The sequence below is a fragment of the Giraffa tippelskirchi genome, chromosome 14 (assembly GCF_054371585.1).
Source record: "Giraffa tippelskirchi isolate mGirTip1 chromosome 14, T2T-mGirTip1v1.2.pri, whole genome shotgun sequence".
Taxonomy (NCBI): Eukaryota; Metazoa; Chordata; class Mammalia; order Artiodactyla; family Giraffidae; genus Giraffa; species Giraffa tippelskirchi.
This window is the reverse complement of record NC_137288.1, coordinates 58,002,097-58,026,062: the sequence shown is the minus strand read 5'-3', so window position 1 is coordinate 58,026,062 and position 23,966 is coordinate 58,002,097. Positions and strand designations below refer to the sequence as shown.

Sequence of the window (23,966 nt, the reverse complement as noted above, 5' to 3'; positions counted from 1 at the left end):
CTCATTAAGGTCACCATAGAGCACTGAGTTGAGTTCCCTGAGCTAGACAGTAGGTTCTCACTAGTTACCACTTTAATACATAGTATCAATAGTGTACATATGTCAGTCCCAATCATTAGGTCACTCAAGGATTTTTGGACTCTTCCAAATGCCTAGCCTTGGACTAGGTGTGATGGGGACACTGTCCTCAAAAATTTCATTGTCTAGTGGGTGATGGAGTCACAAAGAGTCAGACATAACTTAGTGACTGAACAAGTGGGTAATACCAACGTATAGACAGATGATTATAAAAATAAGCTAGTTAAGTGATGTCTAAGAAAGAGTTATTTATCCAATAAAATTAGTATTTATTCTATGTCCTGTCTCCTTAACTAGACTGCAGGTTCTCTAGGGCTTGGGCTGTCTTTATTCATCATAGTGTATCTTTTCTGCTTTCCCCCCACCGCAGAGCCCTCAGCACAGTGCCATGCACATGATGAACTTTTAGAAAAAGAGGTGGTTTTTTTTTTATGATAATGACACAGGTGTTCTTGGCTTATAGAACAGACTTTTTACCATGATGACTGAGGTTCCACATCAAGGGACCCTGCCCCTTCTCCAGCCTCATCTGCCAATCCTGCAACATTTGCTCGCTCCATTCCATTCCACACTTGCCTTCCGTCTGCTCCTGGAGGCTCTGCTCTGTCCCAGCATATTGTTCGCTCTAAATGCACCTCCCTCCTCTCCTGGTTAACTTCTCATCACCCTCCCAGTTTTATCCAGTTATCACCTCCACAGGGCAGCCCTTCCTCCCATTCTGGGTTGAGATCCTTTCTTCTGAGCTCTGGCAGAACCATTTTCCTTTGCTGAGTTCAGAGCTCTGGCCTCCCGGTGGCTCTGCATGAATTGTGTGATAGTGGGTTGTCGGGCTGCCCCAGTCAGAGAGCTAATGGCCCTCATTTGCCCACAGGTGGCTGGACAAGGATAAGGATGATGGGCAGTTGGTCCGAGAGTTGCTGCCCAGCGACAGCAACGCGACACTGAAGAGTAAGTGGCCCAGAGGACAGGTGGTGGGTGTGGCCTGGGCAGGACTTCCCTGGCTACCTAGAAACCAGCCCTTGGAGAATGCACACAGTCCACACTCTTCACTTCACTCCATGAAGGCAGCACTGCGGAGGGTGGGGAAGAAGAGGCTCTGAGAGAGGATCTGGAACCCTCTGTCTGAGCTGTGCACAGCCTCTTTACAGCCCTGGATGTGGGGCTCTGGACACCTGTGGGCTTCTGTTGATGAGAGTAACAAGGGCAGTAATGTTGGCTAATGCTGCTTGGCCCCAGGGTGGGTACCTGTCATTTAAGACCTGGAGAGGATAAACAGGTTTGGAAGGGGCTGTACAAGGAGGACCTTTTTTTTCAATGCTGAGAATTATCCTAGAGGTCTTACAATTTTCCTTACTGGTGGTATTTCTTCAAGAACTTTGGTTCGTTCACGGGTGTTAGACAAAATTTAAAAGAAATATATCCAGAATCCTCAATAATACCAACACCTGGTTTCTTTTCTAAGGCTTCATAAAACTGTTAATTGCCCAGCCGTGTCTGACTCTTTGAGACCCCATGGACTGTAGCCTGCCACACTACTATGTCCATGGAATTCTCCAGGCAAGAGTATTGGAATGGGTTGCCATTTCCTTCCCTAAGGGATCTTCCTGACCCAGGGATTGAAACTGAGTCTCTTTCACTGCAAGCAGATTCTTTACCATCTGAGCCACCAGGGAAGCCCCTAAGACCTCATATTTATCACTTTTAATCTCATGTGAGCCCAGCAAGAAGCCCGGCAGTTGGCAGAGCTAATGTTGTTATGCCCATTTGTCGGGGGGACCCAGATCTGGTGGAGCTAAATATCTTCCTGAGGTCAGATAGCAAATTGCAAAGTTGGAATTCTGCATTCTGAGAACACTGAATTACAGAATTTAAGAGCTGGAACAGTTCTTAAGATGAAAAAATGCCTCCATTGGACACAAGTCTCATGCTTGTGGCAAGGGGAGCCCCTAGGATAGCCAGGTCTGCAGTTAGCAGTGGAGCTGGGCCCAGCTCCCAGGCGTCTCTGTCTTCCTGCCTGTCCTTCCCACTCCAGCAAGCCCCGCTGTTCCACAGGGACAGGGTCCTTCAGGCTCCCTCTTCCCCAAGCCAGAGCTTTTGAAAGGATTTAGATGAAAATGGTATAAGGAAGCGGTCTTTTTCTCAGGTCTTGCTATATCTTTACAGCAAGGACAGAAGCCACCTCCTCAGTGCCCACAGTTGTGCCTGGGGAGCTGACCTGGACTAGACCCGCAGGTCTGGCCTCCTCCAGGGCCTGACTGGTCTGCAGGATTGTCACCTGAGAGATGTGCTTAGCTGCCTCTCTCCGAGTCTTTCTTGCCAGCGCCAGAAGGCCCTGAGACGGCTGTGAACCGCAGGCCTTGGAACTAGCATCACTTGCCTTTTCAGTGCTTCCCTTCTCATTCCCAAGACACACGCCCTGGAATAAGCCTATCGGACTTGGGCTCATGGCTCAGACTGTCCTAGGCCTTGTCTTTTATCCTCCTTTGTGGACAGGTGACACAGACCTTTCTGGGTCATAAGATAGAGTAACATCAGCATGGCATTTCGGGTGAGAACAAGACCTCTGGGTTCACATTAGGGATTTACACATAGCTCACTCTTTTTTTTAATATCTCCAACTATTTTACTCTAATATGTAAACCTTAATACATAATAGTTCAGTGAAAGCAATTGTGATTATTTCAATATCATGCCAGAAATGTTATTTGATAAAACTCAGCTTCCATTTCTCAATTTTAAAAAAATGAATACAAGCTTACTTTCTTAAATGATTGTGTAAAAACACCACTCTCAAATTTAAGGACTAGTATTATGCTTAAGGATGACTGCCTAGTGTTTAATGCTAGGCTGGCTCCTTCTGAACTGTTGCCATCTTGAGCCAAAAACATCATCTTCTGAGGCTCAGATTCCTCACCTGTAAAACTGAGGTCAGAACACTCAGCACTAACACCATGTAGGTAACGTGCTATATACTGTCTGCCGGGAGGGAGAGGCTCCCTTTGCCTTGGTTTCTTCATCCATTGGACGAGAAATTGAATGCATATTTGCTTTAAATCCTCGTCTCTTACATTTTAGTATTCTTTGCATGCCTTCCTGTTCTCAGCATATTCACACCCTATGGGGCAGATGAAGCAGGAATCAGAATTCTGATTTTGAGATGAGGGGACTCCAAAAGATGGTAGGAGCACCATCACCCCACCCCAGTCTCAGGGCTATGTGAGGAGAGCAAGAGCCTGGGCCCCCAAACCCCAGCTGAGCATCCAGCCCTGGCCATCAACCTCCTGCCCCGAGCTCCCTGTAGCTCACCTGCATTAACGCCTCCCTTCCCGCCTCCTGCCCTGGACTGTCCAGACTTTCGCTATCACATCAGCTTGAAGACGGGGGATGTCCCTGGGGCCAGCACAGATTCCAGAGTCTACATCAAGCTCTATGGGGACAAATCTGACACCATTAAACAAGTTCTTCTTGTCTCTGACAACAACCTGAAAGACTATTTTGAACGTAGCCGAGTGGATGAGTTCACCCTGGAGACCCTCAACATTGGAACTGTAAGTCTCTTTCCCAGGACTGTGTGAAGGTGTCTTACCTATTTCCCTGTGTGTGTGTGTGCACATGGGTGCACACACACACACTTGTGTACACACACTCACATATATACACACACATGCGCGCACACATACACAGACACACATTCATGTACACACATACATGCACACACACATATACACATACTCGCACACACACACTTGTATACTCACACATACTCACCCCCACACACACTTGCATACACGCACATACACACACTCACACACACATATACATGCACACACACACACACACACTCTCACGTACACACAGGTGAACCCATTTGAAGGGGAAAAGTGCCCACTTGGTTAGCGCAGTCCATTGTTTTCCAGCTATGACTGAGAGGAGCAGGAGGTATGTGGTCAAGCTTCCAGACTCTCTCTGGGGCTGGAACTCATGTTCTTAGTCTGGTGTTTCCTTTACCTCCGAAGCCAGGACCAGAGGGACCTGGGTCCTAGACACTGGTGTGCAGGGAAGGAGGAAGGAGGAAGGAGAAAGGAGGAAGGAGGGAGAGCTGTAAAGAGGGGCTGAAAATGCTTCCCAGTTCCAAACTGGCACGTGTGTCACAGTGACGCCCAGAAAGCCTGCTTCAGTGTGAACTCCCAAGCCCCGCCTGAGATTTGCCTTAGATAAGGGATGGCTCCCCACCATCACCTCTCCGGCTGACTGTACTGTCTAAGCATCACCTGGAGAAGTGTGGGTCTGACTGCCTGCACTCAAGTGCTGGAAACTTTTCTAAAAGTGTCTGAGCAGGGCTTCGTGTTACCACCTGCCCCTCTCAGGGTGGCTTGTGGAAACTGAGAGGGTTACAAACTCCCCTTTGCCGACCCCTCCTCTCTTGGTGATCCTCACCTGATTTCAGGTGCTCTGGGGAATGATTTCATGTCAGTCATTTACATCTTGAAGGCAAGGAGCTTCAATCAAGATTTTCCTTGATCAAGCTGTCTTTACATTGTAAGCTGAATTAATCATTGTAGACTGAAATGCTGTTTTCTTAACTAAGGATTTCTGGCAGCAGCCAGCAGATAAATGAGACATCCGAGGGGTGGGGAAGGGCGTTTGGGCCCTTCTTGTGTTTCTGAAACCCCCTCAACAAGCAATGTGGCCCAAAGTTTGGGAGTGTAGGCTTGGGCTCCCGACTGCCTGGTCTGAGGCCCAGCGTTCCCACTCACCTGCCGTGTGCAAGTAACGTCATCTCTGTTTGCTTCAGTTTTCTCATTACTACTGAAAAGGATTCCAGTGGGATTGTTATTAGCATTAACATGTTAGCAACACCCACATGCACGTAGTATGTACTCAGTATGCACCAGCCTGAGTGACTGAACGATTGCCCACGTCAGTTGCTGGCCATTATGGGACTGACAGATGATCCCTGCCTTCGTGGCATTTTCTGTCACATCAGGCAGAAAACACCTGTTCCTGTCTTTCCTCTGTCACAGTGCCAGCACCACAGAAAGACGACGAAGCTCTCCCGTGCTCCTTGGCCCACACCCTAAAGGCTCTCAGACTGTGTCTGTAGATGTAGCTGGATTCCAGGGGACTCGGCTCCAGGCACTCAGCTGTGATAGTGTTTCCATTAGCAAGGCTTCCAGGGACAATTTTCTAAATCTGGCCTTTGAGCAACAGACTCACAACTAGTACCACCCCTCCAAACCACCACAGAAAGAATCTAGGGAGCTGGAAGGGATCTCAAAGGCCATCTGAGAATTCCGTCTGATGTTAGAATTGGCCTGAATACGGCATTTCAAAAACAAACAAACAAACCATAAACGTCATTTGAACACTGAAGAGCGAGGTACATTTAAAGATGGTAACGTGAACATTTATGTGTTCATCTATGTTATCTGTGGGCAAAGATTAATATAAAATATAAAATAGCAAAGCAACTGAACTATAGTGTTATTAAGAAAAATACACTTTAGTTCTGAGAGTGAGAAGAGACACTGGACACAATGACAGAGCCCCAAAAGGTTGTCTGCATATTGTCACCTATAGGATGGGTGTGCCAAAGAAAACATGCAAAACAACTGTGTATGATGTAAGACAACACAAAGCCAAATCACCAACACGGCCACCAGAAGCTGATGGTTAATATTTTGAATGTTTGCTTTCTTGTGCAGCCACCACATTCTTAGGAAGTCCACTGACTAGCATTCAGTACGTACTGGAGCTTTCAAAGTTCTGCTCACACATGTCCCCCCACTTGCTTCTCACCACGTCCCTGGGAGGTGGGCTGAACTAAAGACAAAAGGACAGAGGCTCCAGGCTGGAGAGGTGGGGCGCTGGTCTCCTGGCTGGTTGAGGGCAGGCCGGCCTGGGACCCAGCCCTTCCTGCTGAGCCTGCACCTCCTGAAGAGCTGGAGACTGGGCTGAGGGGAGCCGCTTGCCCTAGTGTTTTGCGGGCATAGGGATGGAGGGATGGAGGCTTCTACACAGGCTCCTTGCTCACATGTATCGCGTGTTTACTTGCAGATCAACCGGCTGGTGATCGGGCACGACAGCACGGGCATACATGCCAGTTGGTTCCTGGGGAGTGTCCAGATTCGCGTGCCCCGCCAAGGCAAGCAATACACCTTCCCTGCCAACCGCTGGCTGGACAAGGACCAGGCTGACGGGCGCCTGGAGGTGGAGCTCTACCCCAGCGAGGTGGTGGACATCCAGAAATGTATGGAGGCAGCTGTGATGGGACTGTCAACACTCTTCCCTATGGGATGGGGCAGCGGGGAAGGAGGAGGGATTGTGAGCCACCTGGGTCTTGTCTCAAAGTGGGAAGCTTCCAGCTGACCCTGGTAGGGTTCTGGGAGGGAAAGGGGTCTCCTTCTACAGATGGGGAACCTGAGGACTCAGTGGATGAACCATTGTTTTCTGGGAGAAAGGTAGCAGATGACTTTATTGAGAAATATACCTTCTTGGCCTTGAGTACAAGAGGAGCTCGAGAAATAGTTTTGCCCCTGGGGAGACTAGTGAAGAGATAAGCTGTTTATTCTTTCATTTATTCAGTATGTGTACGTTGACTGTTTCTCTGTGCCGACACTGCCCTAGGCTTTGTAGAGACAATCGTGAGCAAAACAGACCAAAGTCTTGTCCTCATGGACTTCACGCTCCATGATGGGAGACAAAATATCAATACATAGCATAATGTCAAGTAAGAGCTAGGAAGAAAAGGAAGCAAGATAAGGGATTAGCCACAGCATGGGAAAAAAGGGAACTATATGGAAAAGGTGATGACCTCTCTGAGTGGAGATGAAATTCAAGGTGATCTGGCCACATATTGCACATGACGTGAGAGCCATCGATTAAGTAGGGGTTAAAGAAACAGGAGGTTATCTAGAGGATCATTGGTACAATGTCCCTTCCCTCACCTCTGAAATTTCTGTGCCTATCCTGAAAGCAGCTGTCCGAGACTCACTGCCACAGGAAGCTGCTCTGAGAAGGAACCCACTATGAACTCACTGCTTCTTCCAGAAAGCCTCATGTCTTCTCATTGTGTCCATCCTCTCTCCCCATGTAACCTGTAAATCCTTTGAGGACTGTGTCACATACACAGGCTTTGTAACGGTACCTGCTAGTGTGCAGAATCAAATCCTTCCCTCTTTTTATGAGTTAAAACTTGATTTCCATCAGAGCAATACAGGCACTGGGCTTCCCTGTTGGCTCAGACGGTAAAGAATCTGCCTGCAATGCAAGAGACCCAGGTTCGATCTCTGGGTCGGGAAGATCCCCTGGAGAAGGGAATGGCAACCCACTCCAGTATTCTTGCCTGGAAAATCCCCATGGACAGAAGAGCCTGGTGGGCTACAGCCCATGGGGTTGCAAAGAGTCAGACGGGACTGAGTGACTAAGCACAGCACAATATAGGTACTACAAGATAAAGATTAAAAAAGCAGCAGTTCCTTTACCTACTTCTTTCTCCAACCCACCCCCCTTCTTCAGAGGTAACACATTTTTAATAACTTTAGCTTTTTCTTCAGAAATCTATCTCCATATTTTCAGTAATATACTTGTCAGTTGCTTGATTTTTTTTTTGTCATTTAGTTGTTGTTCAGCCGCTCAGTCCTGTCCGACTCTTTGTGACCCCATGGACTGCAGCTTGCCAGGCCTCCCTGTTCTTCACCATCTCCTGGAGGCTGTTCAGACTCAGGTCCACTGAGTTGGTGATGCCATCCAACCATCTCATCCTCTGTCATCCCCTTCTCCTCCTGCCTTCAGTCTTTCCCAGCATCAGGGTCTTTTCTAATGAGTCAGCTCTTCACACCAGGTGGCCAAAGTATTAGAGCTTCAACTTCAGCATCAGTCCTTCCAATGAATATTCAGGACTGATTTCCTTTAAGATTGACTGGATTGATCTCCTTGCAGTCCAAGGGACTCTCAAGAATCTTCTCCAACACCACAGTTCAAAAGCATCAATTCTTTGGCACTCAGCTTTCTTTATAGTCCAACTCTCACATCCATACATGATTACTGGAAAAAACACAGCTTTGACTAGATGGACCTTTGTTGGCAAAGCTATGTCTCTGCTTTTTAATATGCTGTCTAGGTTGGTCATAGCTTTTCTTCCAAGGAGCAAACGTCTTTTAATTTCATGGCTGCAATCACCATCTGCAGTGATTTTGGAGCCCAGTCTATCACTGTTTCCATTGTTTCCCCATATATTTGCCATGAAATGATGGGACCAGATGCCATGATCTTCGTTTTTTGAATGTTGAGATTTAAGCCAGTTTATTCACTGTCCTCTTTCACTTTCAAGAGACGCTCTAGTTCCTCTTTACTTTCTACTATACGGGTGATGTCATCTGCATATCTGAGGTTATTGACATTTCTCCTGGCAATCTTGATCAGGTTTGTGCTTCATCCACCACAGCTTTCCCCATGATATACTCTGCATATGTTAAATAAGCAGGGTGACAATATACAGCCTTGATGTACTCCTTTCCCAATTTTGAACCAGTTCATTGTTCTATGTATGGTTCTAACTGTTGCTTCTTGACCTACATACAGGTGTCTCAGGAAGCAGGTAAGGAGGTCTGGTATTCCCGTGTCTTTAAGAATTTTCCACAGTTTGTTGTGATCCACACAGTCAAAGGCTTTGGCGTAGTCAATGAAGCAGAAGTAGATATTTTTCTGGAACTCTCTGGCTTTTTTGATGATCCAGCAGATGTTGGCAATTTGATCTATTGTTCCTCTGCCTTTTCTAAATCCAGCTCGAACATCTGGAAGTTCTCAGTTCACGTACTGTTGAAGCCTTGCTTGGAGAATTTTGAGCTTTACTTGGCTAGCATGTGAAATGAGGGCAATTGTGGGGTAGTTTGAACATTCTTTGGCATTGCCCTTCTTTGGCATTGGAATGAAAACTGACTTTTTTCAGTCCTGTGGCCACTGCTGAGTTTTCCAAATTTGCTGGTCATAGACATTAACTATTAACTCCCTACTATGAAATAGGAGGATTTAGCTTTTTTAACACACACACATGTACATTCATGCACACACACATATATCCCCTCCCTCCAACCTTCAATAAACAATATTTGATTTTTACATTGTTATAACCATGCAAATATTATTCACTGCTGAGATACCTACTCATAACAATTATGTTTCATTTTTTATACAACTTGTTTTTTCTGGAGTTAATAATAATCTCATTTATTCATTAGTAGAGTTTTCAATATATCCGTCTGTATACCCACCTATCTGTATTAGTCTGCTAGGGCTACCATAAAAAATTACCACAGACTAAGTGGCCTAAGCAACAAAACTTTGTTTTCTCCCAGTTCTGGAGGCTGCAAATCTAAGCTGAAGAGTCAGCAAGTTGGGTTTCTTCTGTGATCTATCTTCTGAGCTTGCAGAAGGCCACCCTCTCACTGTGCCTCACAAAGTCTTCCTGTGAGCATGGGCATGCCTGTGTCCCAGTCTCTCCTTACAAGGACAGCAGTCATATTGGATTGGGACCCACCTTAATGGCCTCATTTAAACTTAATCACCTCTATGAAGGCCCTGTCTCCAAATGCTGTCACATTCTGAGATACTAGGGGTTAGGATTTCAACATATGAATTTTGGGAGGACACAGCTATTCCGTAACACCATCTTATCTCCATCTCTCCAACAGAATTAAAGTTCTTTTCATATGTTCAAATCCGACAGGAACTCTACTTCCTTCTCCCCAACTCCTGTCACAAGGGAAACTCTTGTCTTGTTCTCTGGGCTGCAATGAAGCTTTCCTTTTGAGACCTCCTTTCTACCATCTTTTGGACATTCCAGTCTTTCTCTTCTAGGTTAGATCTCCTGTTTTCTGAATTTCATGTCTTCCTCTTTTTTGATTCATTGTCCACTGCAATGGAGAATTTGAATGTGTGCAAATGTCTCTGGTCTACTCTCACCATTGATCCATAATTTGGCTTGTTAGAGAATTCTGATCTAGAACTCATTTTCTCTTAGAGTTTATAAGGGATTTTCCTACCACCTTCTGGCTCCTGGGGTTACAGTTGGGAAATCTGATGCCATTCTGCTACCCAAACCTTCGGGGTTTTTTTCTTTCTAAAACCTGCAAGATCCTATTTTTATCCCTGGCATTCTGAAATTTCATGATGTCTTCAGCGTCTTTTGTGATTTTGGTTTCATCCCATCTTCTGGGAACCCAAGAGCTCCTTGAATTTAGAAGTGTTTTTTTAGCTCTGGGACCTTTTTTTTTTTGTATTTATTTCTTTGACAATTTCCAACTCTCTGTGTCTGCAGTTTTCTTTAGAACTGAAATTTGTTAAGCTTCCTCTGATTTTCTTATCTTTCCATCATTTTGTTCTTGGGAATTTTCCTTTTTGTTCTTCAGTGCTGTCCTTGACTTTACCCTTTCTTTGGAATATTTTATTTCAGCTACCACATGTTCATTTCTAACAGCTGGCTCTTGTTCTCCGCATACTAATTTTTATCTCTCCTAATTTTGTTTAATCCTGGTTGCTGTTGAAACAGGAGAGAGGCTCCAGAGACTGGGGTTCTCTCCAGTAAGAATGCTGGCTTTTACTGGGTCTCCTTCCTGTCCATCAACTTGCCCAACCTCACCCCCAGCTAGAGCCGTTTCTCTAGTTCAACTTCTTCCGGCTCTCAGCCAGTCCCCTTGGTTTCAGCCACCAATTTCTCACATTGCTGTGGTAATGGGAGACCCCTTATCTTATTGAAAATAAGTGTTAACTTGAAAAAATTATGATTTCACCTTACAGCATTGCTCAGAGGACAAGTCTTGTAATAGCCAGTTAGAAAAAAATATATGGTCCCAAAGTCTACAAGCAATAAATGCTGGAGAGGGTGTGGAGAAAAGGTAACCCTCTTACACTGTTGGTGGGAATGCAAACTAGTACAGCCACTATGGAGAACAGTGTGGAGATTCCTTAAAAAACTGGGAATAGAACTGCCATACGACCCAGCAATCCCACTGCTGGGCATACACACCGAGGAAACCAGAATTGAAAGAGATGCATGTACCCCAATGTTCATCGCAGCACTGTTTACAATAGCCAGGACATGGAAGCAACCTAGATGTCCATCAGCAGACGAATGGATAAGGAAGCTGTGGTACATATACACAATGGAATATTACTCAGCCATTAAAAAGAATACATTTGAATCAGTTCTATTGAGATGGATGAAACTGGAGCCCATTATACAGAGTGAAGTAAGCCAGAAAGAAAAACACCAATACAGTATACTAATGCATATATATGGAATTTGAAAGACGGTAACGATAACCCTATATGCGAGACAGAATAAGAGACACAGATGCATAGAACAGTCTTACGGACTCTGAGGGAGGTGAGGGTGGGACATTCTGAGAGAATAGCATTGAAACATGTATATTATCATATGTGAAACAGAACACCATTCCAGGTTTGATGCATGAGACAAATGCTCAGAGCTGGGGCAATGGGATGACCCAGAGGGATGGGATGGGGAGGGAGGTGGGAGGGGGGTTCAGGATGGGGAACGCATGTAAACCCATGGCTGATTCATGTCAATGTATGGCAAAAACCACTACAATATTGTAAAGTAATTAGCCCCCAACTAAAATAAATAAATTTATTAAAAAAAAAAAATATGGTCCCATAGTTCTTGGAGACATTTTGCTCTCCTATAGGAAGCGCCTTCTAATGGTGAATACTTATAGCACATTTCCACCCTCTTAAGGCAATGGCACCCCACTCCAGTACTCTTGCCTGGAGAATCCCAGGGACGGCGGAGCCTGGTGGGCTGCCATCTATGCGGACGCACAGAGTCAGACACGACTGAAGTGACTTAGCAGCAGCAACAACTTGACAGTATTTCTTCAACATAGAGACAAATTCTTTCTGTGTAGCTCTGTTGGTATCATCTGAAAGATGCCTATATTTAAATGAAGATGATCATTTCGACCATCATCCTTTACTGAAAATAAGGGAAAAGGACAAACACAGAGCCTTTTGCTTCTTTCTGCCCCACAGTGTCTGCCCAGGGGTAGGCACACAGCAGAGGGTGCCAGCTGGTGTACTGACCTCATTCCTGGTTCCAGAGGGCACATGTGGCACAGAGCAGAACTGAGCTTTGCAGTTTGATTGCTTAGGTTTGCCATTTCCACCACCTACTCAAGTCCTCGAAGCCTCAGTTTGTCAATCTGCAAAATGGCAATAATACTGCTTATGATAGTGATGGGAGGATGGGATGAGATAATGCCTAAGAAGCAGCAGACACATGGCATAGGTTTGGGAAATGTTTGCTTTGTAACTATTATTACTGTTGTTGCTATTACTAAATGTCCTGCTTCTCCTCCGTGTGCCCACCCAGTGATCCACTACGAGGTTGAGGTTTGGACGGGGGATGTAGGCGGAGCAAGCACCACTGCCCGGGTATTCATGCAGATTTATGGCAAGGAAGGCAAGACAGAAGTGCTCTTCCTCTCCAGCCGCTCGAAGGTGTTTGAACGGGCGTCCAAGGACACATTCCAGGTGTGTGGGGGTAAAGCCATGGTGGTGGAGGGGTGCCAAGAGAGGGCTTGGCATATGTCTGAAAACAGAGGGGTTAGTTCTCAGCCTTGGCTTCTTATTAGAATCACCTAAGGAGCTTTAAGAAACTAGTGCTGCCTATTCTACACCTGGATCAATTAAATGAGAACCTCTATGGTCGGATATGTTTTCTGTGGGTGTGTACGTGTATGCTCAGTTGTGTCCGACTCTTTGTGACCCCAAGGACTGTAGCCCATCAGGCTCTTCTGTCCATAGAATTTTCCAGGCAAGAATATTGGGATATGTTTCTAAAATCTGTACCAGTGATGCTAATGTGCTGCCAATTCTGAGAACGGCTGGAGGGTCGATTCTAATTTAGCAAAATACGGTGCTAGGGCCTTGGTCACCACATTCATTTCCAGCCTTGGCCTCTGATTTTACAGCTCACTCAGCCTAAGAGTAGCGCCATGCCTCCCAACCAGGATACTGGGAGGCTCAGGGTCTTGTGGCTCTGTTCTGAGTGCCCCAGACCACCTCACTTCCCTTTGAATAGCAGAGAAAAAGGGATGAGAATGTGAGCATGCTGTTGGCAGGAGACGAGGACCCAGGGTGGTGCCTTTTAAAGGGCACGTGAATGTTTTTTGTGCATGTGTGCATATGTGTACGTCTGCAGATCTGTTCTGCAGTAGCATGTTCATGCTGGCTGCTCTGCATGTGTGCCACACAAGCAGCTTGGCCCTCAGCAAAGAGTCCTAACCCAGTGCCCAGCAGAGAGAGTCCTGGCTGAGTTGGGCCAGGGTCACGGGTGTCTGGAATGTCAGCAATGGAGGAGGCCTCCTGGAGTCCAACCCTCTCCTGACACTGCTGAGAGTGCGGAGGCCTGAGCGGTTCACTTCCCTGAGCCTCAGCTTCTTCATCAGCTCAAGCCTAGTTTTACAGTAACTCCCTGGCCTGCTTCACAGCCCTTGGAAGGATTAAAATGGTCAATGTCAGGGAAAGTACTTAGGAAACTGTGACCAGTCACGGAGGTGTTAGGAGCAGAGCGTCTTCTGGATGTGAGTGGACTGTGTGGCTGGGTGTGGTGGTGGCTGCATTCATAGCTGGGCAGGTTGATGGGGGAGCAGAGATGGCAAGTGAGCCAGACTGTGAGGGTGCTGTGACCTGGAAAATCCTGGAGAGGAGGAGATGAGGGGAGAGAGATGGCAAGTGAGCCAGACTGCGAAGGTGCTGTGACCAGGAACAACTGGAATGTGCTGAAGAAGAAGCTTACCATATCCAGAGCCCATCCCTACAAAGCTGAGAATACATTCCTCTTTCAGGGGATCCTGGCCTCCATTTTGGCTACTAATTTTCTCACAGAGGTGCTTCTGGCTACACTGTGGCTTCATGAACAAGGAGTCAGGAGACCTGAACTCTCCTGCAGGTCTGAGCTCCAGTTGGGGGGACACTAAACAGCTCATGGGACAGCCCCAGGCCTCAGTCTCCTCAGCAGGCAGGTGGAGAACTGGTGGGACTGGGCTGTGAGGAGTGTCACCCCCCCCAGACAAGGGCCCGTCAGCACAGGGAGCCCTGGGAGTGGCCCGGCCAGCAGGGACTCCACGGGAGCCGTCCCCTGAGCCGGGGCCATATCTCCCCTTGATGTTAGGCTCAGACCAGAGTGGAAGGTGGCGTCCCGAGGACCCAGTCCTCTGAAGCAGAGCTAAATCCCTGCCCTTGGAGTCGGCTGTGTGCTAGGCCCAGGGCGGGAGAGAGCTGAGCGCACAGACAGTAGTGCCCGTGGGCAGAGAGGGCATCCTGGCTAGGCCGAGACCTTCCCAACCTCCGGGACCCCCTGAGTGCTCAGGGAGGGGAAAGCCTGGTGTGTGTGTGGTGGGGTGGGGCTGGGGCCTCTTGAGGGCATGGGTGAGACTTCTGTCTTTGACAAACAACATGTTTTTTTTTTTCGCTTCTTGGAAAAGTTCTATATGATTAGTGCTGGGGAAAAAAAAGCGCTTGGAAAGAGAGCACAGAAAGGCACAACACTAAAGAAAAAAAAAGATAATAATAAAGCTCAGGAACTGGAATGAATAGGTTTAGTTAGAGGCAGAGGAGGGAATAAAGGCATTCTGCAGGAGGGAACAAAGATACAGAAATAAGAAAAATAGGAGTGAGTGTGATGTGCCGAGTGTGTGTGTGTGTGTGTGTGTGTGTGTGTGTGTGTGTGTGTGTGTGTGTAAAGTGGAGAATGAGAAAGAGAGAGAGAAGGAGGCCACCTTGACCCACTGTATCGGGGGTTCAGAAGACATTGGTTTGGGTGGAGAGGGGTCCAGCAGGGAAACAAGACTTGGGAGGGGGCGGGAGAGGAGGCGTGGGGGCAGCTTTGACTCAGAGGCCCCAGCATCTCGCTCCGGCGGCTCCGTGGGGCCCCGCGGGAAGGATGCCGAGGGCCCCCCTCAAGCCGATGCCCCCCACACTTCGTGCAGCTGGAGGCGGCGAACGTGGGCCAGGTCTTCAAGATCCGGCTGGGCCACACGGGCGAGGGCTTCAGCCCCAGCTGGTACGTGGACACCGTGTGGCTGCGGCACCTGGCGGTGCGGGAGGAGGACCTCACACCCGAGGAGGAGGCGCGCAGGCAGAAGGAGAAGGACAGGCTGCGGCAGCTGCTCAGGAAGGAACGTCTGAAGGCTAGGCTGCAGAGGAAGAAGAAAAAGAAGAAGAAGGAGGAGGAGGAGGGCAGCGATGAGGAGGAGGAGGAGGAGTCCTCGTCTGAGGAGGAGTCCTCATCCGAGGAAGAGGAGGAGGAGACCGAGGAGGAAGAAGAGGAGGAGCTGGAGCCCGGGATGCAGGAGGTGATCCAGGAGTACAAGTTCGATGCCCACCGCTGGCTGGCCCGGGGCAAGGAGGACAACGAACTGGTGGTGGAGCTGGTGCCCACGGGCCAAGAGGGTCCTGAGCGTAAGCCTGAGGAGGGGTCACATAGCCCCCCAGGGTGGGAGGTGTGCAGAGAGGGAAGGATGCCCAGCTCTCCTTGCAGGTGGGGCCCCCCCATGGCTCTCCTGACCTGGGCTGTGCTGAAATGGCACCACGGACCATTCTTTGCTGGGGCTGGCATTGCCCTTGCCCTGAGACTCTTGGGAGGAGCCCTGGTATAACTCGCGGTGACTCATCGTGGGGACATCAGTAGGAGGGTTGCTGAGGACCAGCGCCCTGCCAGAACTCTCAGCCTCTTGGGCTTCATGATGAAGGGAAGTCTTGGGTAGGGAGGAGGAACCGGTTTGCCTCAACATTGGTGTAGATGTGGGTGTACCCCGAGGTCTTTCTGGCTCCCACCGTCTGGCTGGATGTCCACCCCGAGGCCCAGGCGTCCTCAGCACTGTGCCTTTCTGTGTCCCCCAGCCAACACCTACGAGGTACAGGTGATCACGGGGAATGTGCCCAAGGCTGGCACTGATGCCAACGTCTTCCTGACCATCTACGGGGAGGAATACGGGGACACCGGCGAGCGGCCCCTGAAGAAGTCAGACAAGTCCAACAAGTTTGAGCAGGGACAGGTAGGGTGTGGGCTCCCCAGGGTGGGGGCAGGTGGGTTCCAGATGGAGGGAGCCCTCTGGTGATTCCCAAGGCAGGCCCAGCCTGCACAGCAACTGCTGTGTCCAGCGCTGTGCCCTGTTCAGTCCAGCCAGGTAGAATGGAAGTGCCTCATCCATAAGCACCGGGGCTTTGTGGAGGGGATATAAAGAACGGCACAGGTGGGATCTGGTGCCAGGAAGCGCCCAGGAACTAACTGGAGGTGGCATGGGTACCAGACCCTCAGGTGTTGAGTTGGGGTTCAGGGAGGAAATGCTGACCAGAAGATGGGGCTTTGGAGGAAACTTGGAGGGAAGGAGGCATGTGAGCTGGGCCATGGTGGAGGAGTATGGTGTTGATCTGAAGATGACAGTGAGAGGTGTTCCCTGAAGATGGGACCACATGAGGGAGGTGTGGGGTGGCAGTGCCGAAGGCCAGTTGGAGGACACTGGATGGTGGGTCTTCTCACTCTGCTGTGGCTACTGCCAGGCCATGGTGGGGGCTGCCTCTGAGAAGCTTGATGTAAACAGCTGAAGGGGTGGGGGCGCGAGAGCCTTGAGTGACAGCCGAGAAGCTTGGCCTACATCCTGAGGCAGTGATGCCACGACAGCATTTGAGCATTTAGAGAAATGCAGGCCCCTCTCCTTCCAGGTATAGTAGGAAAAGCATGGAAAAATGCAACTGTCATTCTTGTCCCTTGAGATTTTACAGGGTCCTCTGGCTACAAGGGAGAAGGCAATGACAACCCACTCCAGTACTCTTGCCTGGAAAATCCCATGGACAGAGGAGCCTGGTAGGCTGCAGTCCATGGGGTCGCTAGGAGTTGGATGTGACTGAGTGACTTCACTTTCACTTTTCACTTTCATGCACTGGAGAAGGAAATGGCGACCCACTCCAGTGTTCTTGCCTGGAGAATCCCAGGGATGGTGGAGCCTGGTGTGCTGCCGTCTATGGGGTCGCACAGAGTCGGACACGACTGAAGCAACTTAGCAGCAGCAGCAGCTGGCTAGAAGACTGTCTCTCATGTCCCATCTCTGCCAGCATCCCAAAGCCAGCTTCCCTCATCAACAGAGAGAACCAGAAATGTACAAATCTATTAAAAATACTTCTGGGCTTATTGCTTGATCTATTTTGGGTGTCCCCTGCCTTTTTCTTCAACACCACCTTCCCATGACTTGAGGATCAGGATTTATTTCTGTGTTTCCTTTAAAACTTGCAGCCACTGTGATGACTAGAATTGGAAGAAAATTGCTGCAGAGGATATAATTGGTACAACTGATGAAATTTGAACATAGACTATATGTTAAATAATATTGTGTTGACTTTGTTTTCTGAATTTGGTAATTGTACTGTCATTATATGGGCTTCCTTGGTGGGTCAGTGGTAAAGAGTCCACCTACAATGCAGGAACTTCAGGAGACACAGGTTCAATCCCTGGATTGGGAAGATCCCCTGGAAGAGAGCATGGCAACCCACTCTAGTATTCTTGCCTGGAGAATCCCATGGACAGAGGAGCCTGGCGGGCTACAGTCCATAGGATCGCAAAGAATCTGACATGACTTGTTACTGTGCATGCAAGCACTGGGATTATATGAAAATGTTACTCTTAGAAAACCCATGCTGAAGAATTCAAAAGTAGAGGATCATGACATCTGCCAAATACTTTCAAATAATTCAGGCAAAAAATAGAGAAAGGGCAAGAGAGAGTGAGAGAGAAAGCAAGATCTAAGGGTATACAAAATTTCATGGCACTGTTTCTGCAAATTTTCTGTAAACTTGGAATGCTTTTCAATAAGTAGTTTAAAAGTTATAGTCAAGAAGATCTCATTCACTTATCTGGTTCACTTCTCTGGTCCTGGTGTCATCTGTTTCTTCCAGTGCATATACATACACTGGTATCATATACATACACCGGTATCATCTACGTACACTGGTATCATATACGTACACTGGTATCATATAAGGCTTCCCTAGTGGTCTCTCTTCCCACTTGAATGGTGAGCAATCTAGGTCTTACACTTTACATCCTGTCAATCACTTTGGATTTGCACTTTGACTCATAATAGGTACTTAATCAGAATTTGTGGTTAAAGGAGTTTATGCACATATGTACATACACAGCATGTAGTGTCTGCACACATGCAAGCAACAGGTCCTACACACACACACACACACACACACACCCCACAATACAAATGTGGGCTTTCAGTCAACCCATTTTCCCTACCCCTCTCTCATGGTCACTTCTATCACCCTCCTACCTTCCTCCACCTTCCAGGACACAGTGAAAGTGAGAAGACCCCGCTGGCAAGGGCAGGTGAAAAGACAGTAGTGCAGTAGGTGAAAGAAATGAAGAGGTGGAGACTTCCAGCAATAAAATAAATAAGTCTCAGGGATGTAATGTACACGTAGGGAATACAGTCAATAATGTTGTAATGACTCTGTATGGTGATGGATGATAATTGATCTTTAAGTGGTCATCATTTCATAATGTATAAAAATATTGGACCACTATGTTGTACACCTGAAACTAATTTAATGTTGTATATTAATGATAATTCAATAAACAAAAACCAGTAGTGCAGACCAAACCCCAGATGGCTGGCTACATTTTCCATGCCCCCTCCTTCGTGATGCTTTGGATCTAACAATTGGCCTCAGGCTGCCCCAGGTCCTGGGAGGGTGAAGCTGATGGAGAGGTGGGGAGGGCTGCCCCCACCCCATGAATGCTACTCTGATCTTTCCCAGACAGATACCTTCACCATCTATGCCACTGACCTGGGGCCCCTCACCAAGATTCGGATTCGCCATGACAACTCAGGCAACAGACCGGGCTGGTTCCTGGACAGAATAGACATCACTGACATGAACAATGAGGTCACGTGAGTGGGACTGGAGGGGAGGGAAGGGAGGTCATGCCTGCTGCTAAGATAGTCATCGGTGGGGTGGCTGTGATGGGTGAGGAGAGGGGGTGGCTAGGATGTGGGTTTGGCCCATGGAGCTGGCTAGGTGGGCATTGCCTCCCTCCCTTCCCTCTCCTTGGGATGCCCCTCAGCTGCTTGCCCTGTCAGGTGGGCAGTCTAGTAGAACATCTAATCCTGTTCTTTATGTCCATCATTTCAGAAAGTCAGGTTTTCTGTTCCCGCCATGGCCCAATCTCCATGCCCAGACTTACTATTCATAAGTCTCTCCATGTATAAAGTGAATTCCAGGACATGACTTTAATATTCTAGACCAGGAATAAGGAAACTTATTCTGTAAAGGCCAGATAGCAAATATTTTAGGACATTTGGTCTCTGTTTCAATTGTTCGGCTTTGCGTTTGCTGCAGAAGAGTAGCCATAGATGATACCTAAGTGAATGGATTTTATGTAAGCTCTTGGTTGTTTTTTTTTTAAGTTAGAGTAGTCAGGAACTGGACTTCCCTGGTGGCTCAGCAGTTAAGAATTTGCCTGCCAATACAGGAGATGTGAGTTCGATCCCTTGGTTGGGAAGATCCCCTGGAGGAGGAAATGGCAACCCTCTCCAGTATTCTTGCCTGGGAAATCCCATGGACAGAGGAGCCTGGTGGGCTACAGTCCATAGAGTTGCAAAGAGTCGGACACGACTTAGCAACTCAACAGCAACAACAACAAAGTAAATGGATGTGTGTTTTTCATGAAAACTTCATTCATGGGCACTGAAACTTGAATTCCATGTAATTTTCACATGTCACAAAACTATTTTTCTTTAGATTGTTTTCAACCATTTAAAGATGTAAAACCTTTGCTTGGGTTGTGGGGTGTACATAAGTGGATGGTGGGCCAGATTTGGCTCACAGGCCATAGCTTGCTGGCCCTGCTCCAGATTCACAGCTACCCCCGGGGAGCTAGTGTGGGAAGGGGGTCTTGTCCTCCTGACAGGTGAAGGAACCATACCCCAGGGAGGTGAGGCTGTAGCCCCAGTGTCAGTTTGTGCCAGAGTCAGGACCAGAACTCCAGACCATCAGAGATGAATCAGGTGTGTTTCCCCCATTAGGCCACATTGCTTTTTGGGCAAGAGGAGTCAAGGGGCAATAGACATGAAAGAAGACCCTGAGCTGTTGGGGGCAGGGGTGCAGAGGTGGGCAGAGAGGGAAGCGGGCAAGATCTTGAGGGGTTTGTGGAGCTGCTGAGGGCCTGCCAGTGTCCAGAATGTCGAGGGCACTTGAAATAAATGTTTGAATTAAACAACATCTTGGCCTGCAGCCTGGTGTCTCTTGAAACATTTCCCCCTCTGTGCAAGGTAGGGGTTGATGGAAGTCACCCCATCTTCCACCTCAACCCTGCCCCACCAGCCCAAGAGATTACTCCAGATGGGGACACTGGGGGACAGCTCACATACAGCCCAGTGTCATGGATTTCTATGAGGTCACATGAGGTCCCCATGATGGCACAGAAGGGCTGTGGGACAAGCCCACGCTGGGAACTAGGGTCCTCACCTGGGGTAGGTGCTCTGCCAGAAACTCACCAGGTCACCCTGGACAAGTTGCTACTCTACCTTTTTAAAAAATTTTTATTTTATATTACAGCATAGTTGATTAACAATGATGTATTCATTACAGGTGTACAGCAAAGTGACTCAGTTATACCCATACAACTATCCATTTTTTTTTCAAATTCTTTTCCCATTCAGGTTAGTAAACTGAGTTTTCTGTGCTATATAGTAGCTCCTTATTGGTTATCTATTTTAAATATAATAGTGTGTACATGTCAATCCCAAACTCCATCTTTGTGAGCTTTCATTTGCTCTTCTGATAAATGGGTTTAAAGATAATAGCCCAACTTACATCTCAAGATGGTCTCAAAATCTAAAGAAAACATTTAATCTTAACAAGCATAAAGTGTTCCAAAAAAATGGAAGGACAGGGACAAACTGTGACCATCACAGGCAGCCTGGTTAGAGTCGGTGAACTCTGTTGAGTTGATTTGGCATCTTTGGGCCAGCCCAACAACTTGAAAATTGCTGTAGCTCTATAATCTGTTTTAATTTCTGTCTATGCTTGTCTTCTTTCATTATTAAGAATATTAGCTGTTCTTACCTTTTCAAATCAAGACATGAGGTGACTTTTTTAAAAACCCTGTTGGAATTTTAATTGTTAAATGTATGTGCAGAGAATTGCACATTTAGACCATGAGGTGCTCCCTCGGGCACACATTTCTGTCCATCCAGGTGCTCCTTGAGTATCTCAGTCATGCCATTTTCTACACTTGCTACACACAGGCTACACGTTCCTGTTACATTTGCTCGAGTGTCTTATATCTTTATCACTCTTGTGACTGGCACCTTCTCATTACTCCTCTCTCCTTTTCCCCGCCCTTTCTCTTTCCTTCCTCCACTCTGCACTCTGCTCGTTTCCTCCTCTTCCCCTGCCATCCTTCCTTGTTGGTGTTGCACGGTTTCTTTACTTTGTTTCGTTGGTATTGAAGCAGCAGTAAGGGCTCTGTGCTCAGCTGGCTCCAACCATGGGCAATCAGAGAGTGGCTCTGAGCAAAGCCTGCCCTGGGAGACAGATGTAAAACCATGGCCGTTCGTCGGAAGCAGAATGAGCAGTGGATCTTCTCTCTTGCAGAGGCACTGTCCTCCCAACAGTGCCACGACCTTCTATGACCTTTGTTGGCTCAGGAATAAGACCTTTGCAGCCAGAAGGGTGAACGCACACTGAGCTGTCCTGGATGCAGTCACTCATCTCCTTGCAAACTGGGTGCCCTTAACTCCTCTCTGCCACTCCCCATCCCTCCATCCATTGCCCCTTCTGTCAGAAAAGCTGTCAGACGCCCCTCCCCATCTTCAGCACCTCCTGGTCAGAGCCCCCTGGCTGCCTCCTCTGCCTCACCCAGGCCCTGCCTGTGTCTGCAGCTGTCCAGCCCCTCAGGCCATGTGCCTCCTCTGCTTACATCGTGTAGAGGCTCCCGGGTCTGTCAGAGTAAGAGCGAGAGCACTTTCAGTGGCCGGTCCCACGCCTTTTGCTCACTCCTTGCTGTTCCTTGAAGCCAGCAGACGCGGTCCCACCTCAGGGCCTTTGCATGTGCTGTCCCCTCCTGCTAGCACTCCTACCCTAATGGCTCATTCATCCTTTGTCTAGGTAGGTTTCTGCTTAAGTCCCCTGACTCAGCGAGGCCCCACTCCCAGCCCAGGACCTTTTATTCCTCCTCCTCTGTTTACTTTCCTCACATCACTGACTTACAATAAACTGCTCTATTTAGTCATTCTTCCTCTCCCTGATGTAGAATATGAGGTCCCCTGAATAAGGAAACGACTTCATCCGTTTTGTTCACTGCTGTGTCTGCCCCCTCACCTCCCAGTCCCTAGAAGAGTGCCCGGCACGTAATAGGCATACCATAGATACGTATTAAGTCAACTAATACATAAAATTATGCTTGATGTGTTGATTCATTCATTAACTCAACAAACATAAGCCATGCTAAGTGCTGTCAGCTAAACAACTGGCTCAGACACCACCTTTGAAGAGCAGAAACCTATGATGGGAGGTAGTTCAGGTTCAATTCCTTTCTCTTCCACTCTTTGCCTGTGTGGCCTGGGCAGTCACCTCATCTCTCGAGTCCCAGTTCTCTCATCCATACAATGGGCATAAAGAAACTCTTACACAAAATCATCGCAAGGACTAAGTGAGGTGCTGTGTGTCAGGGGGCCCAACACCCAGTAAAAGGCAGCATCGGTTCTGTCCCCAGGCAGGAAGGCTCCAGTGAGTCAACATCTAAAAGTGGCCAGACAGCTAGGAAATGGGGCAGGAAAATGTGCAGGGCAGTTGAGGAGGTGACAGCGGGGAGGCAGGGAGAGCACAGGGGGTGCAGGGTGAACAGGTGCTGGTGGTCTCCGCATGGTAACCTAGAACATTGAGGGGACCAGGGAGGAGGGTGTGATGGTGGTGATCACGCTGCTCTTCTGTCTAAGGTGGCATCGAGATGTGCCTTTATGAACAGGCAGCCCTTGGATGCTTGAGTGCTTGAAACAGAGAGCATTAGAAGCGATTGGAAAATGTGATTCGGGTGGCACAGAGGTGGGGAGCTAGGGGGCACATACAGGATGCAGTGGGTCACTGTGTTTCATGGGCATGAGGATCATGGAGGATAGGAAACAGTAAAAGAACACTGGAGAGGGTGGCGAGGCAGGGTGAAGGGGCTCCAAGGCCACGCTGAGAACACATCCAGGATCCTGGCTGCCTGCATTTCATGGGCACCCTTCCAGCTGAGCATGGAAGATGGAGAGAAGGAACAGGGAGATGTCAGCTGCTGCCAGGGACCCTCGGGAGATGCTGTCTGAGCAGAAAGGCTCAGGAGAGGGTGTGATGCCCAGAGCCCCTGCCACCATCATGAGGTCGCCCAGACAGAGCCACAGGGGCACCAGGGGTCTGATGTCCAGAGCTGGACAGATTCAGCGGAGCCTCAGCAGGACCCCTTGGAGCCCTTCTGGCCTCTGAGACAGTTGCTCTGGAGGGCAGCTGAGTCTGAGCTCAAAACCTCAGGAGGAGGGGACTGGGAGAAGTGGGGGCCGAAGAATTATTGATCTGCAACTCAATTGCAGGAAAAAAAGGAACAATTATTTTCCAAATAGACAGTGCTTGAGGTCTTTTAGAGGAGTCTCAAGCTGTCAGGGTCAGTGATCGAATGATGTGGAAAGTCTTTTTAACTGTGGTTTGCAGCTGTGAATGGCTCTGAGTGCGTTGTCCTGGGGTCTGAGGTCTCCCATGGGTTGACCGGGGCTCTACCCACAGATTCACATCCTCTCATATAAGAAGGCCACTAGTCCCTTGGG

At 48.2% G+C, this 23,966-nt stretch overlaps 1 protein-coding gene across 2 annotated transcripts in view; it reads left to right on the top strand.

Annotated features, from left to right (window-relative positions):
- The window catches only part of LOXHD1 (lipoxygenase homology PLAT domains 1), a 191,928-nt gene that overhangs the window by 91,804 nt on the left and 76,158 nt on the right, over positions 1-23,966 (top strand). For both annotated transcript variants that reach the window (XM_081561528.1, XM_081561527.1), the window contains exons 15-21: positions 950-1,026; positions 3,430-3,626; positions 6,136-6,328; positions 12,470-12,630; positions 15,090-15,561; positions 16,003-16,157; positions 18,922-19,055. In XM_081561528.1, the coding sequence (XP_081417654.1) occupies positions 950-1,026; positions 3,430-3,626; positions 6,136-6,328; positions 12,470-12,630; positions 15,090-15,561; positions 16,003-16,157; positions 18,922-19,055 (1,389 nt within the window). The remainder of the gene's footprint in view (positions 1-949; positions 1,027-3,429; positions 3,627-6,135; positions 6,329-12,469; positions 12,631-15,089; positions 15,562-16,002; positions 16,158-18,921; positions 19,056-23,966) is intronic.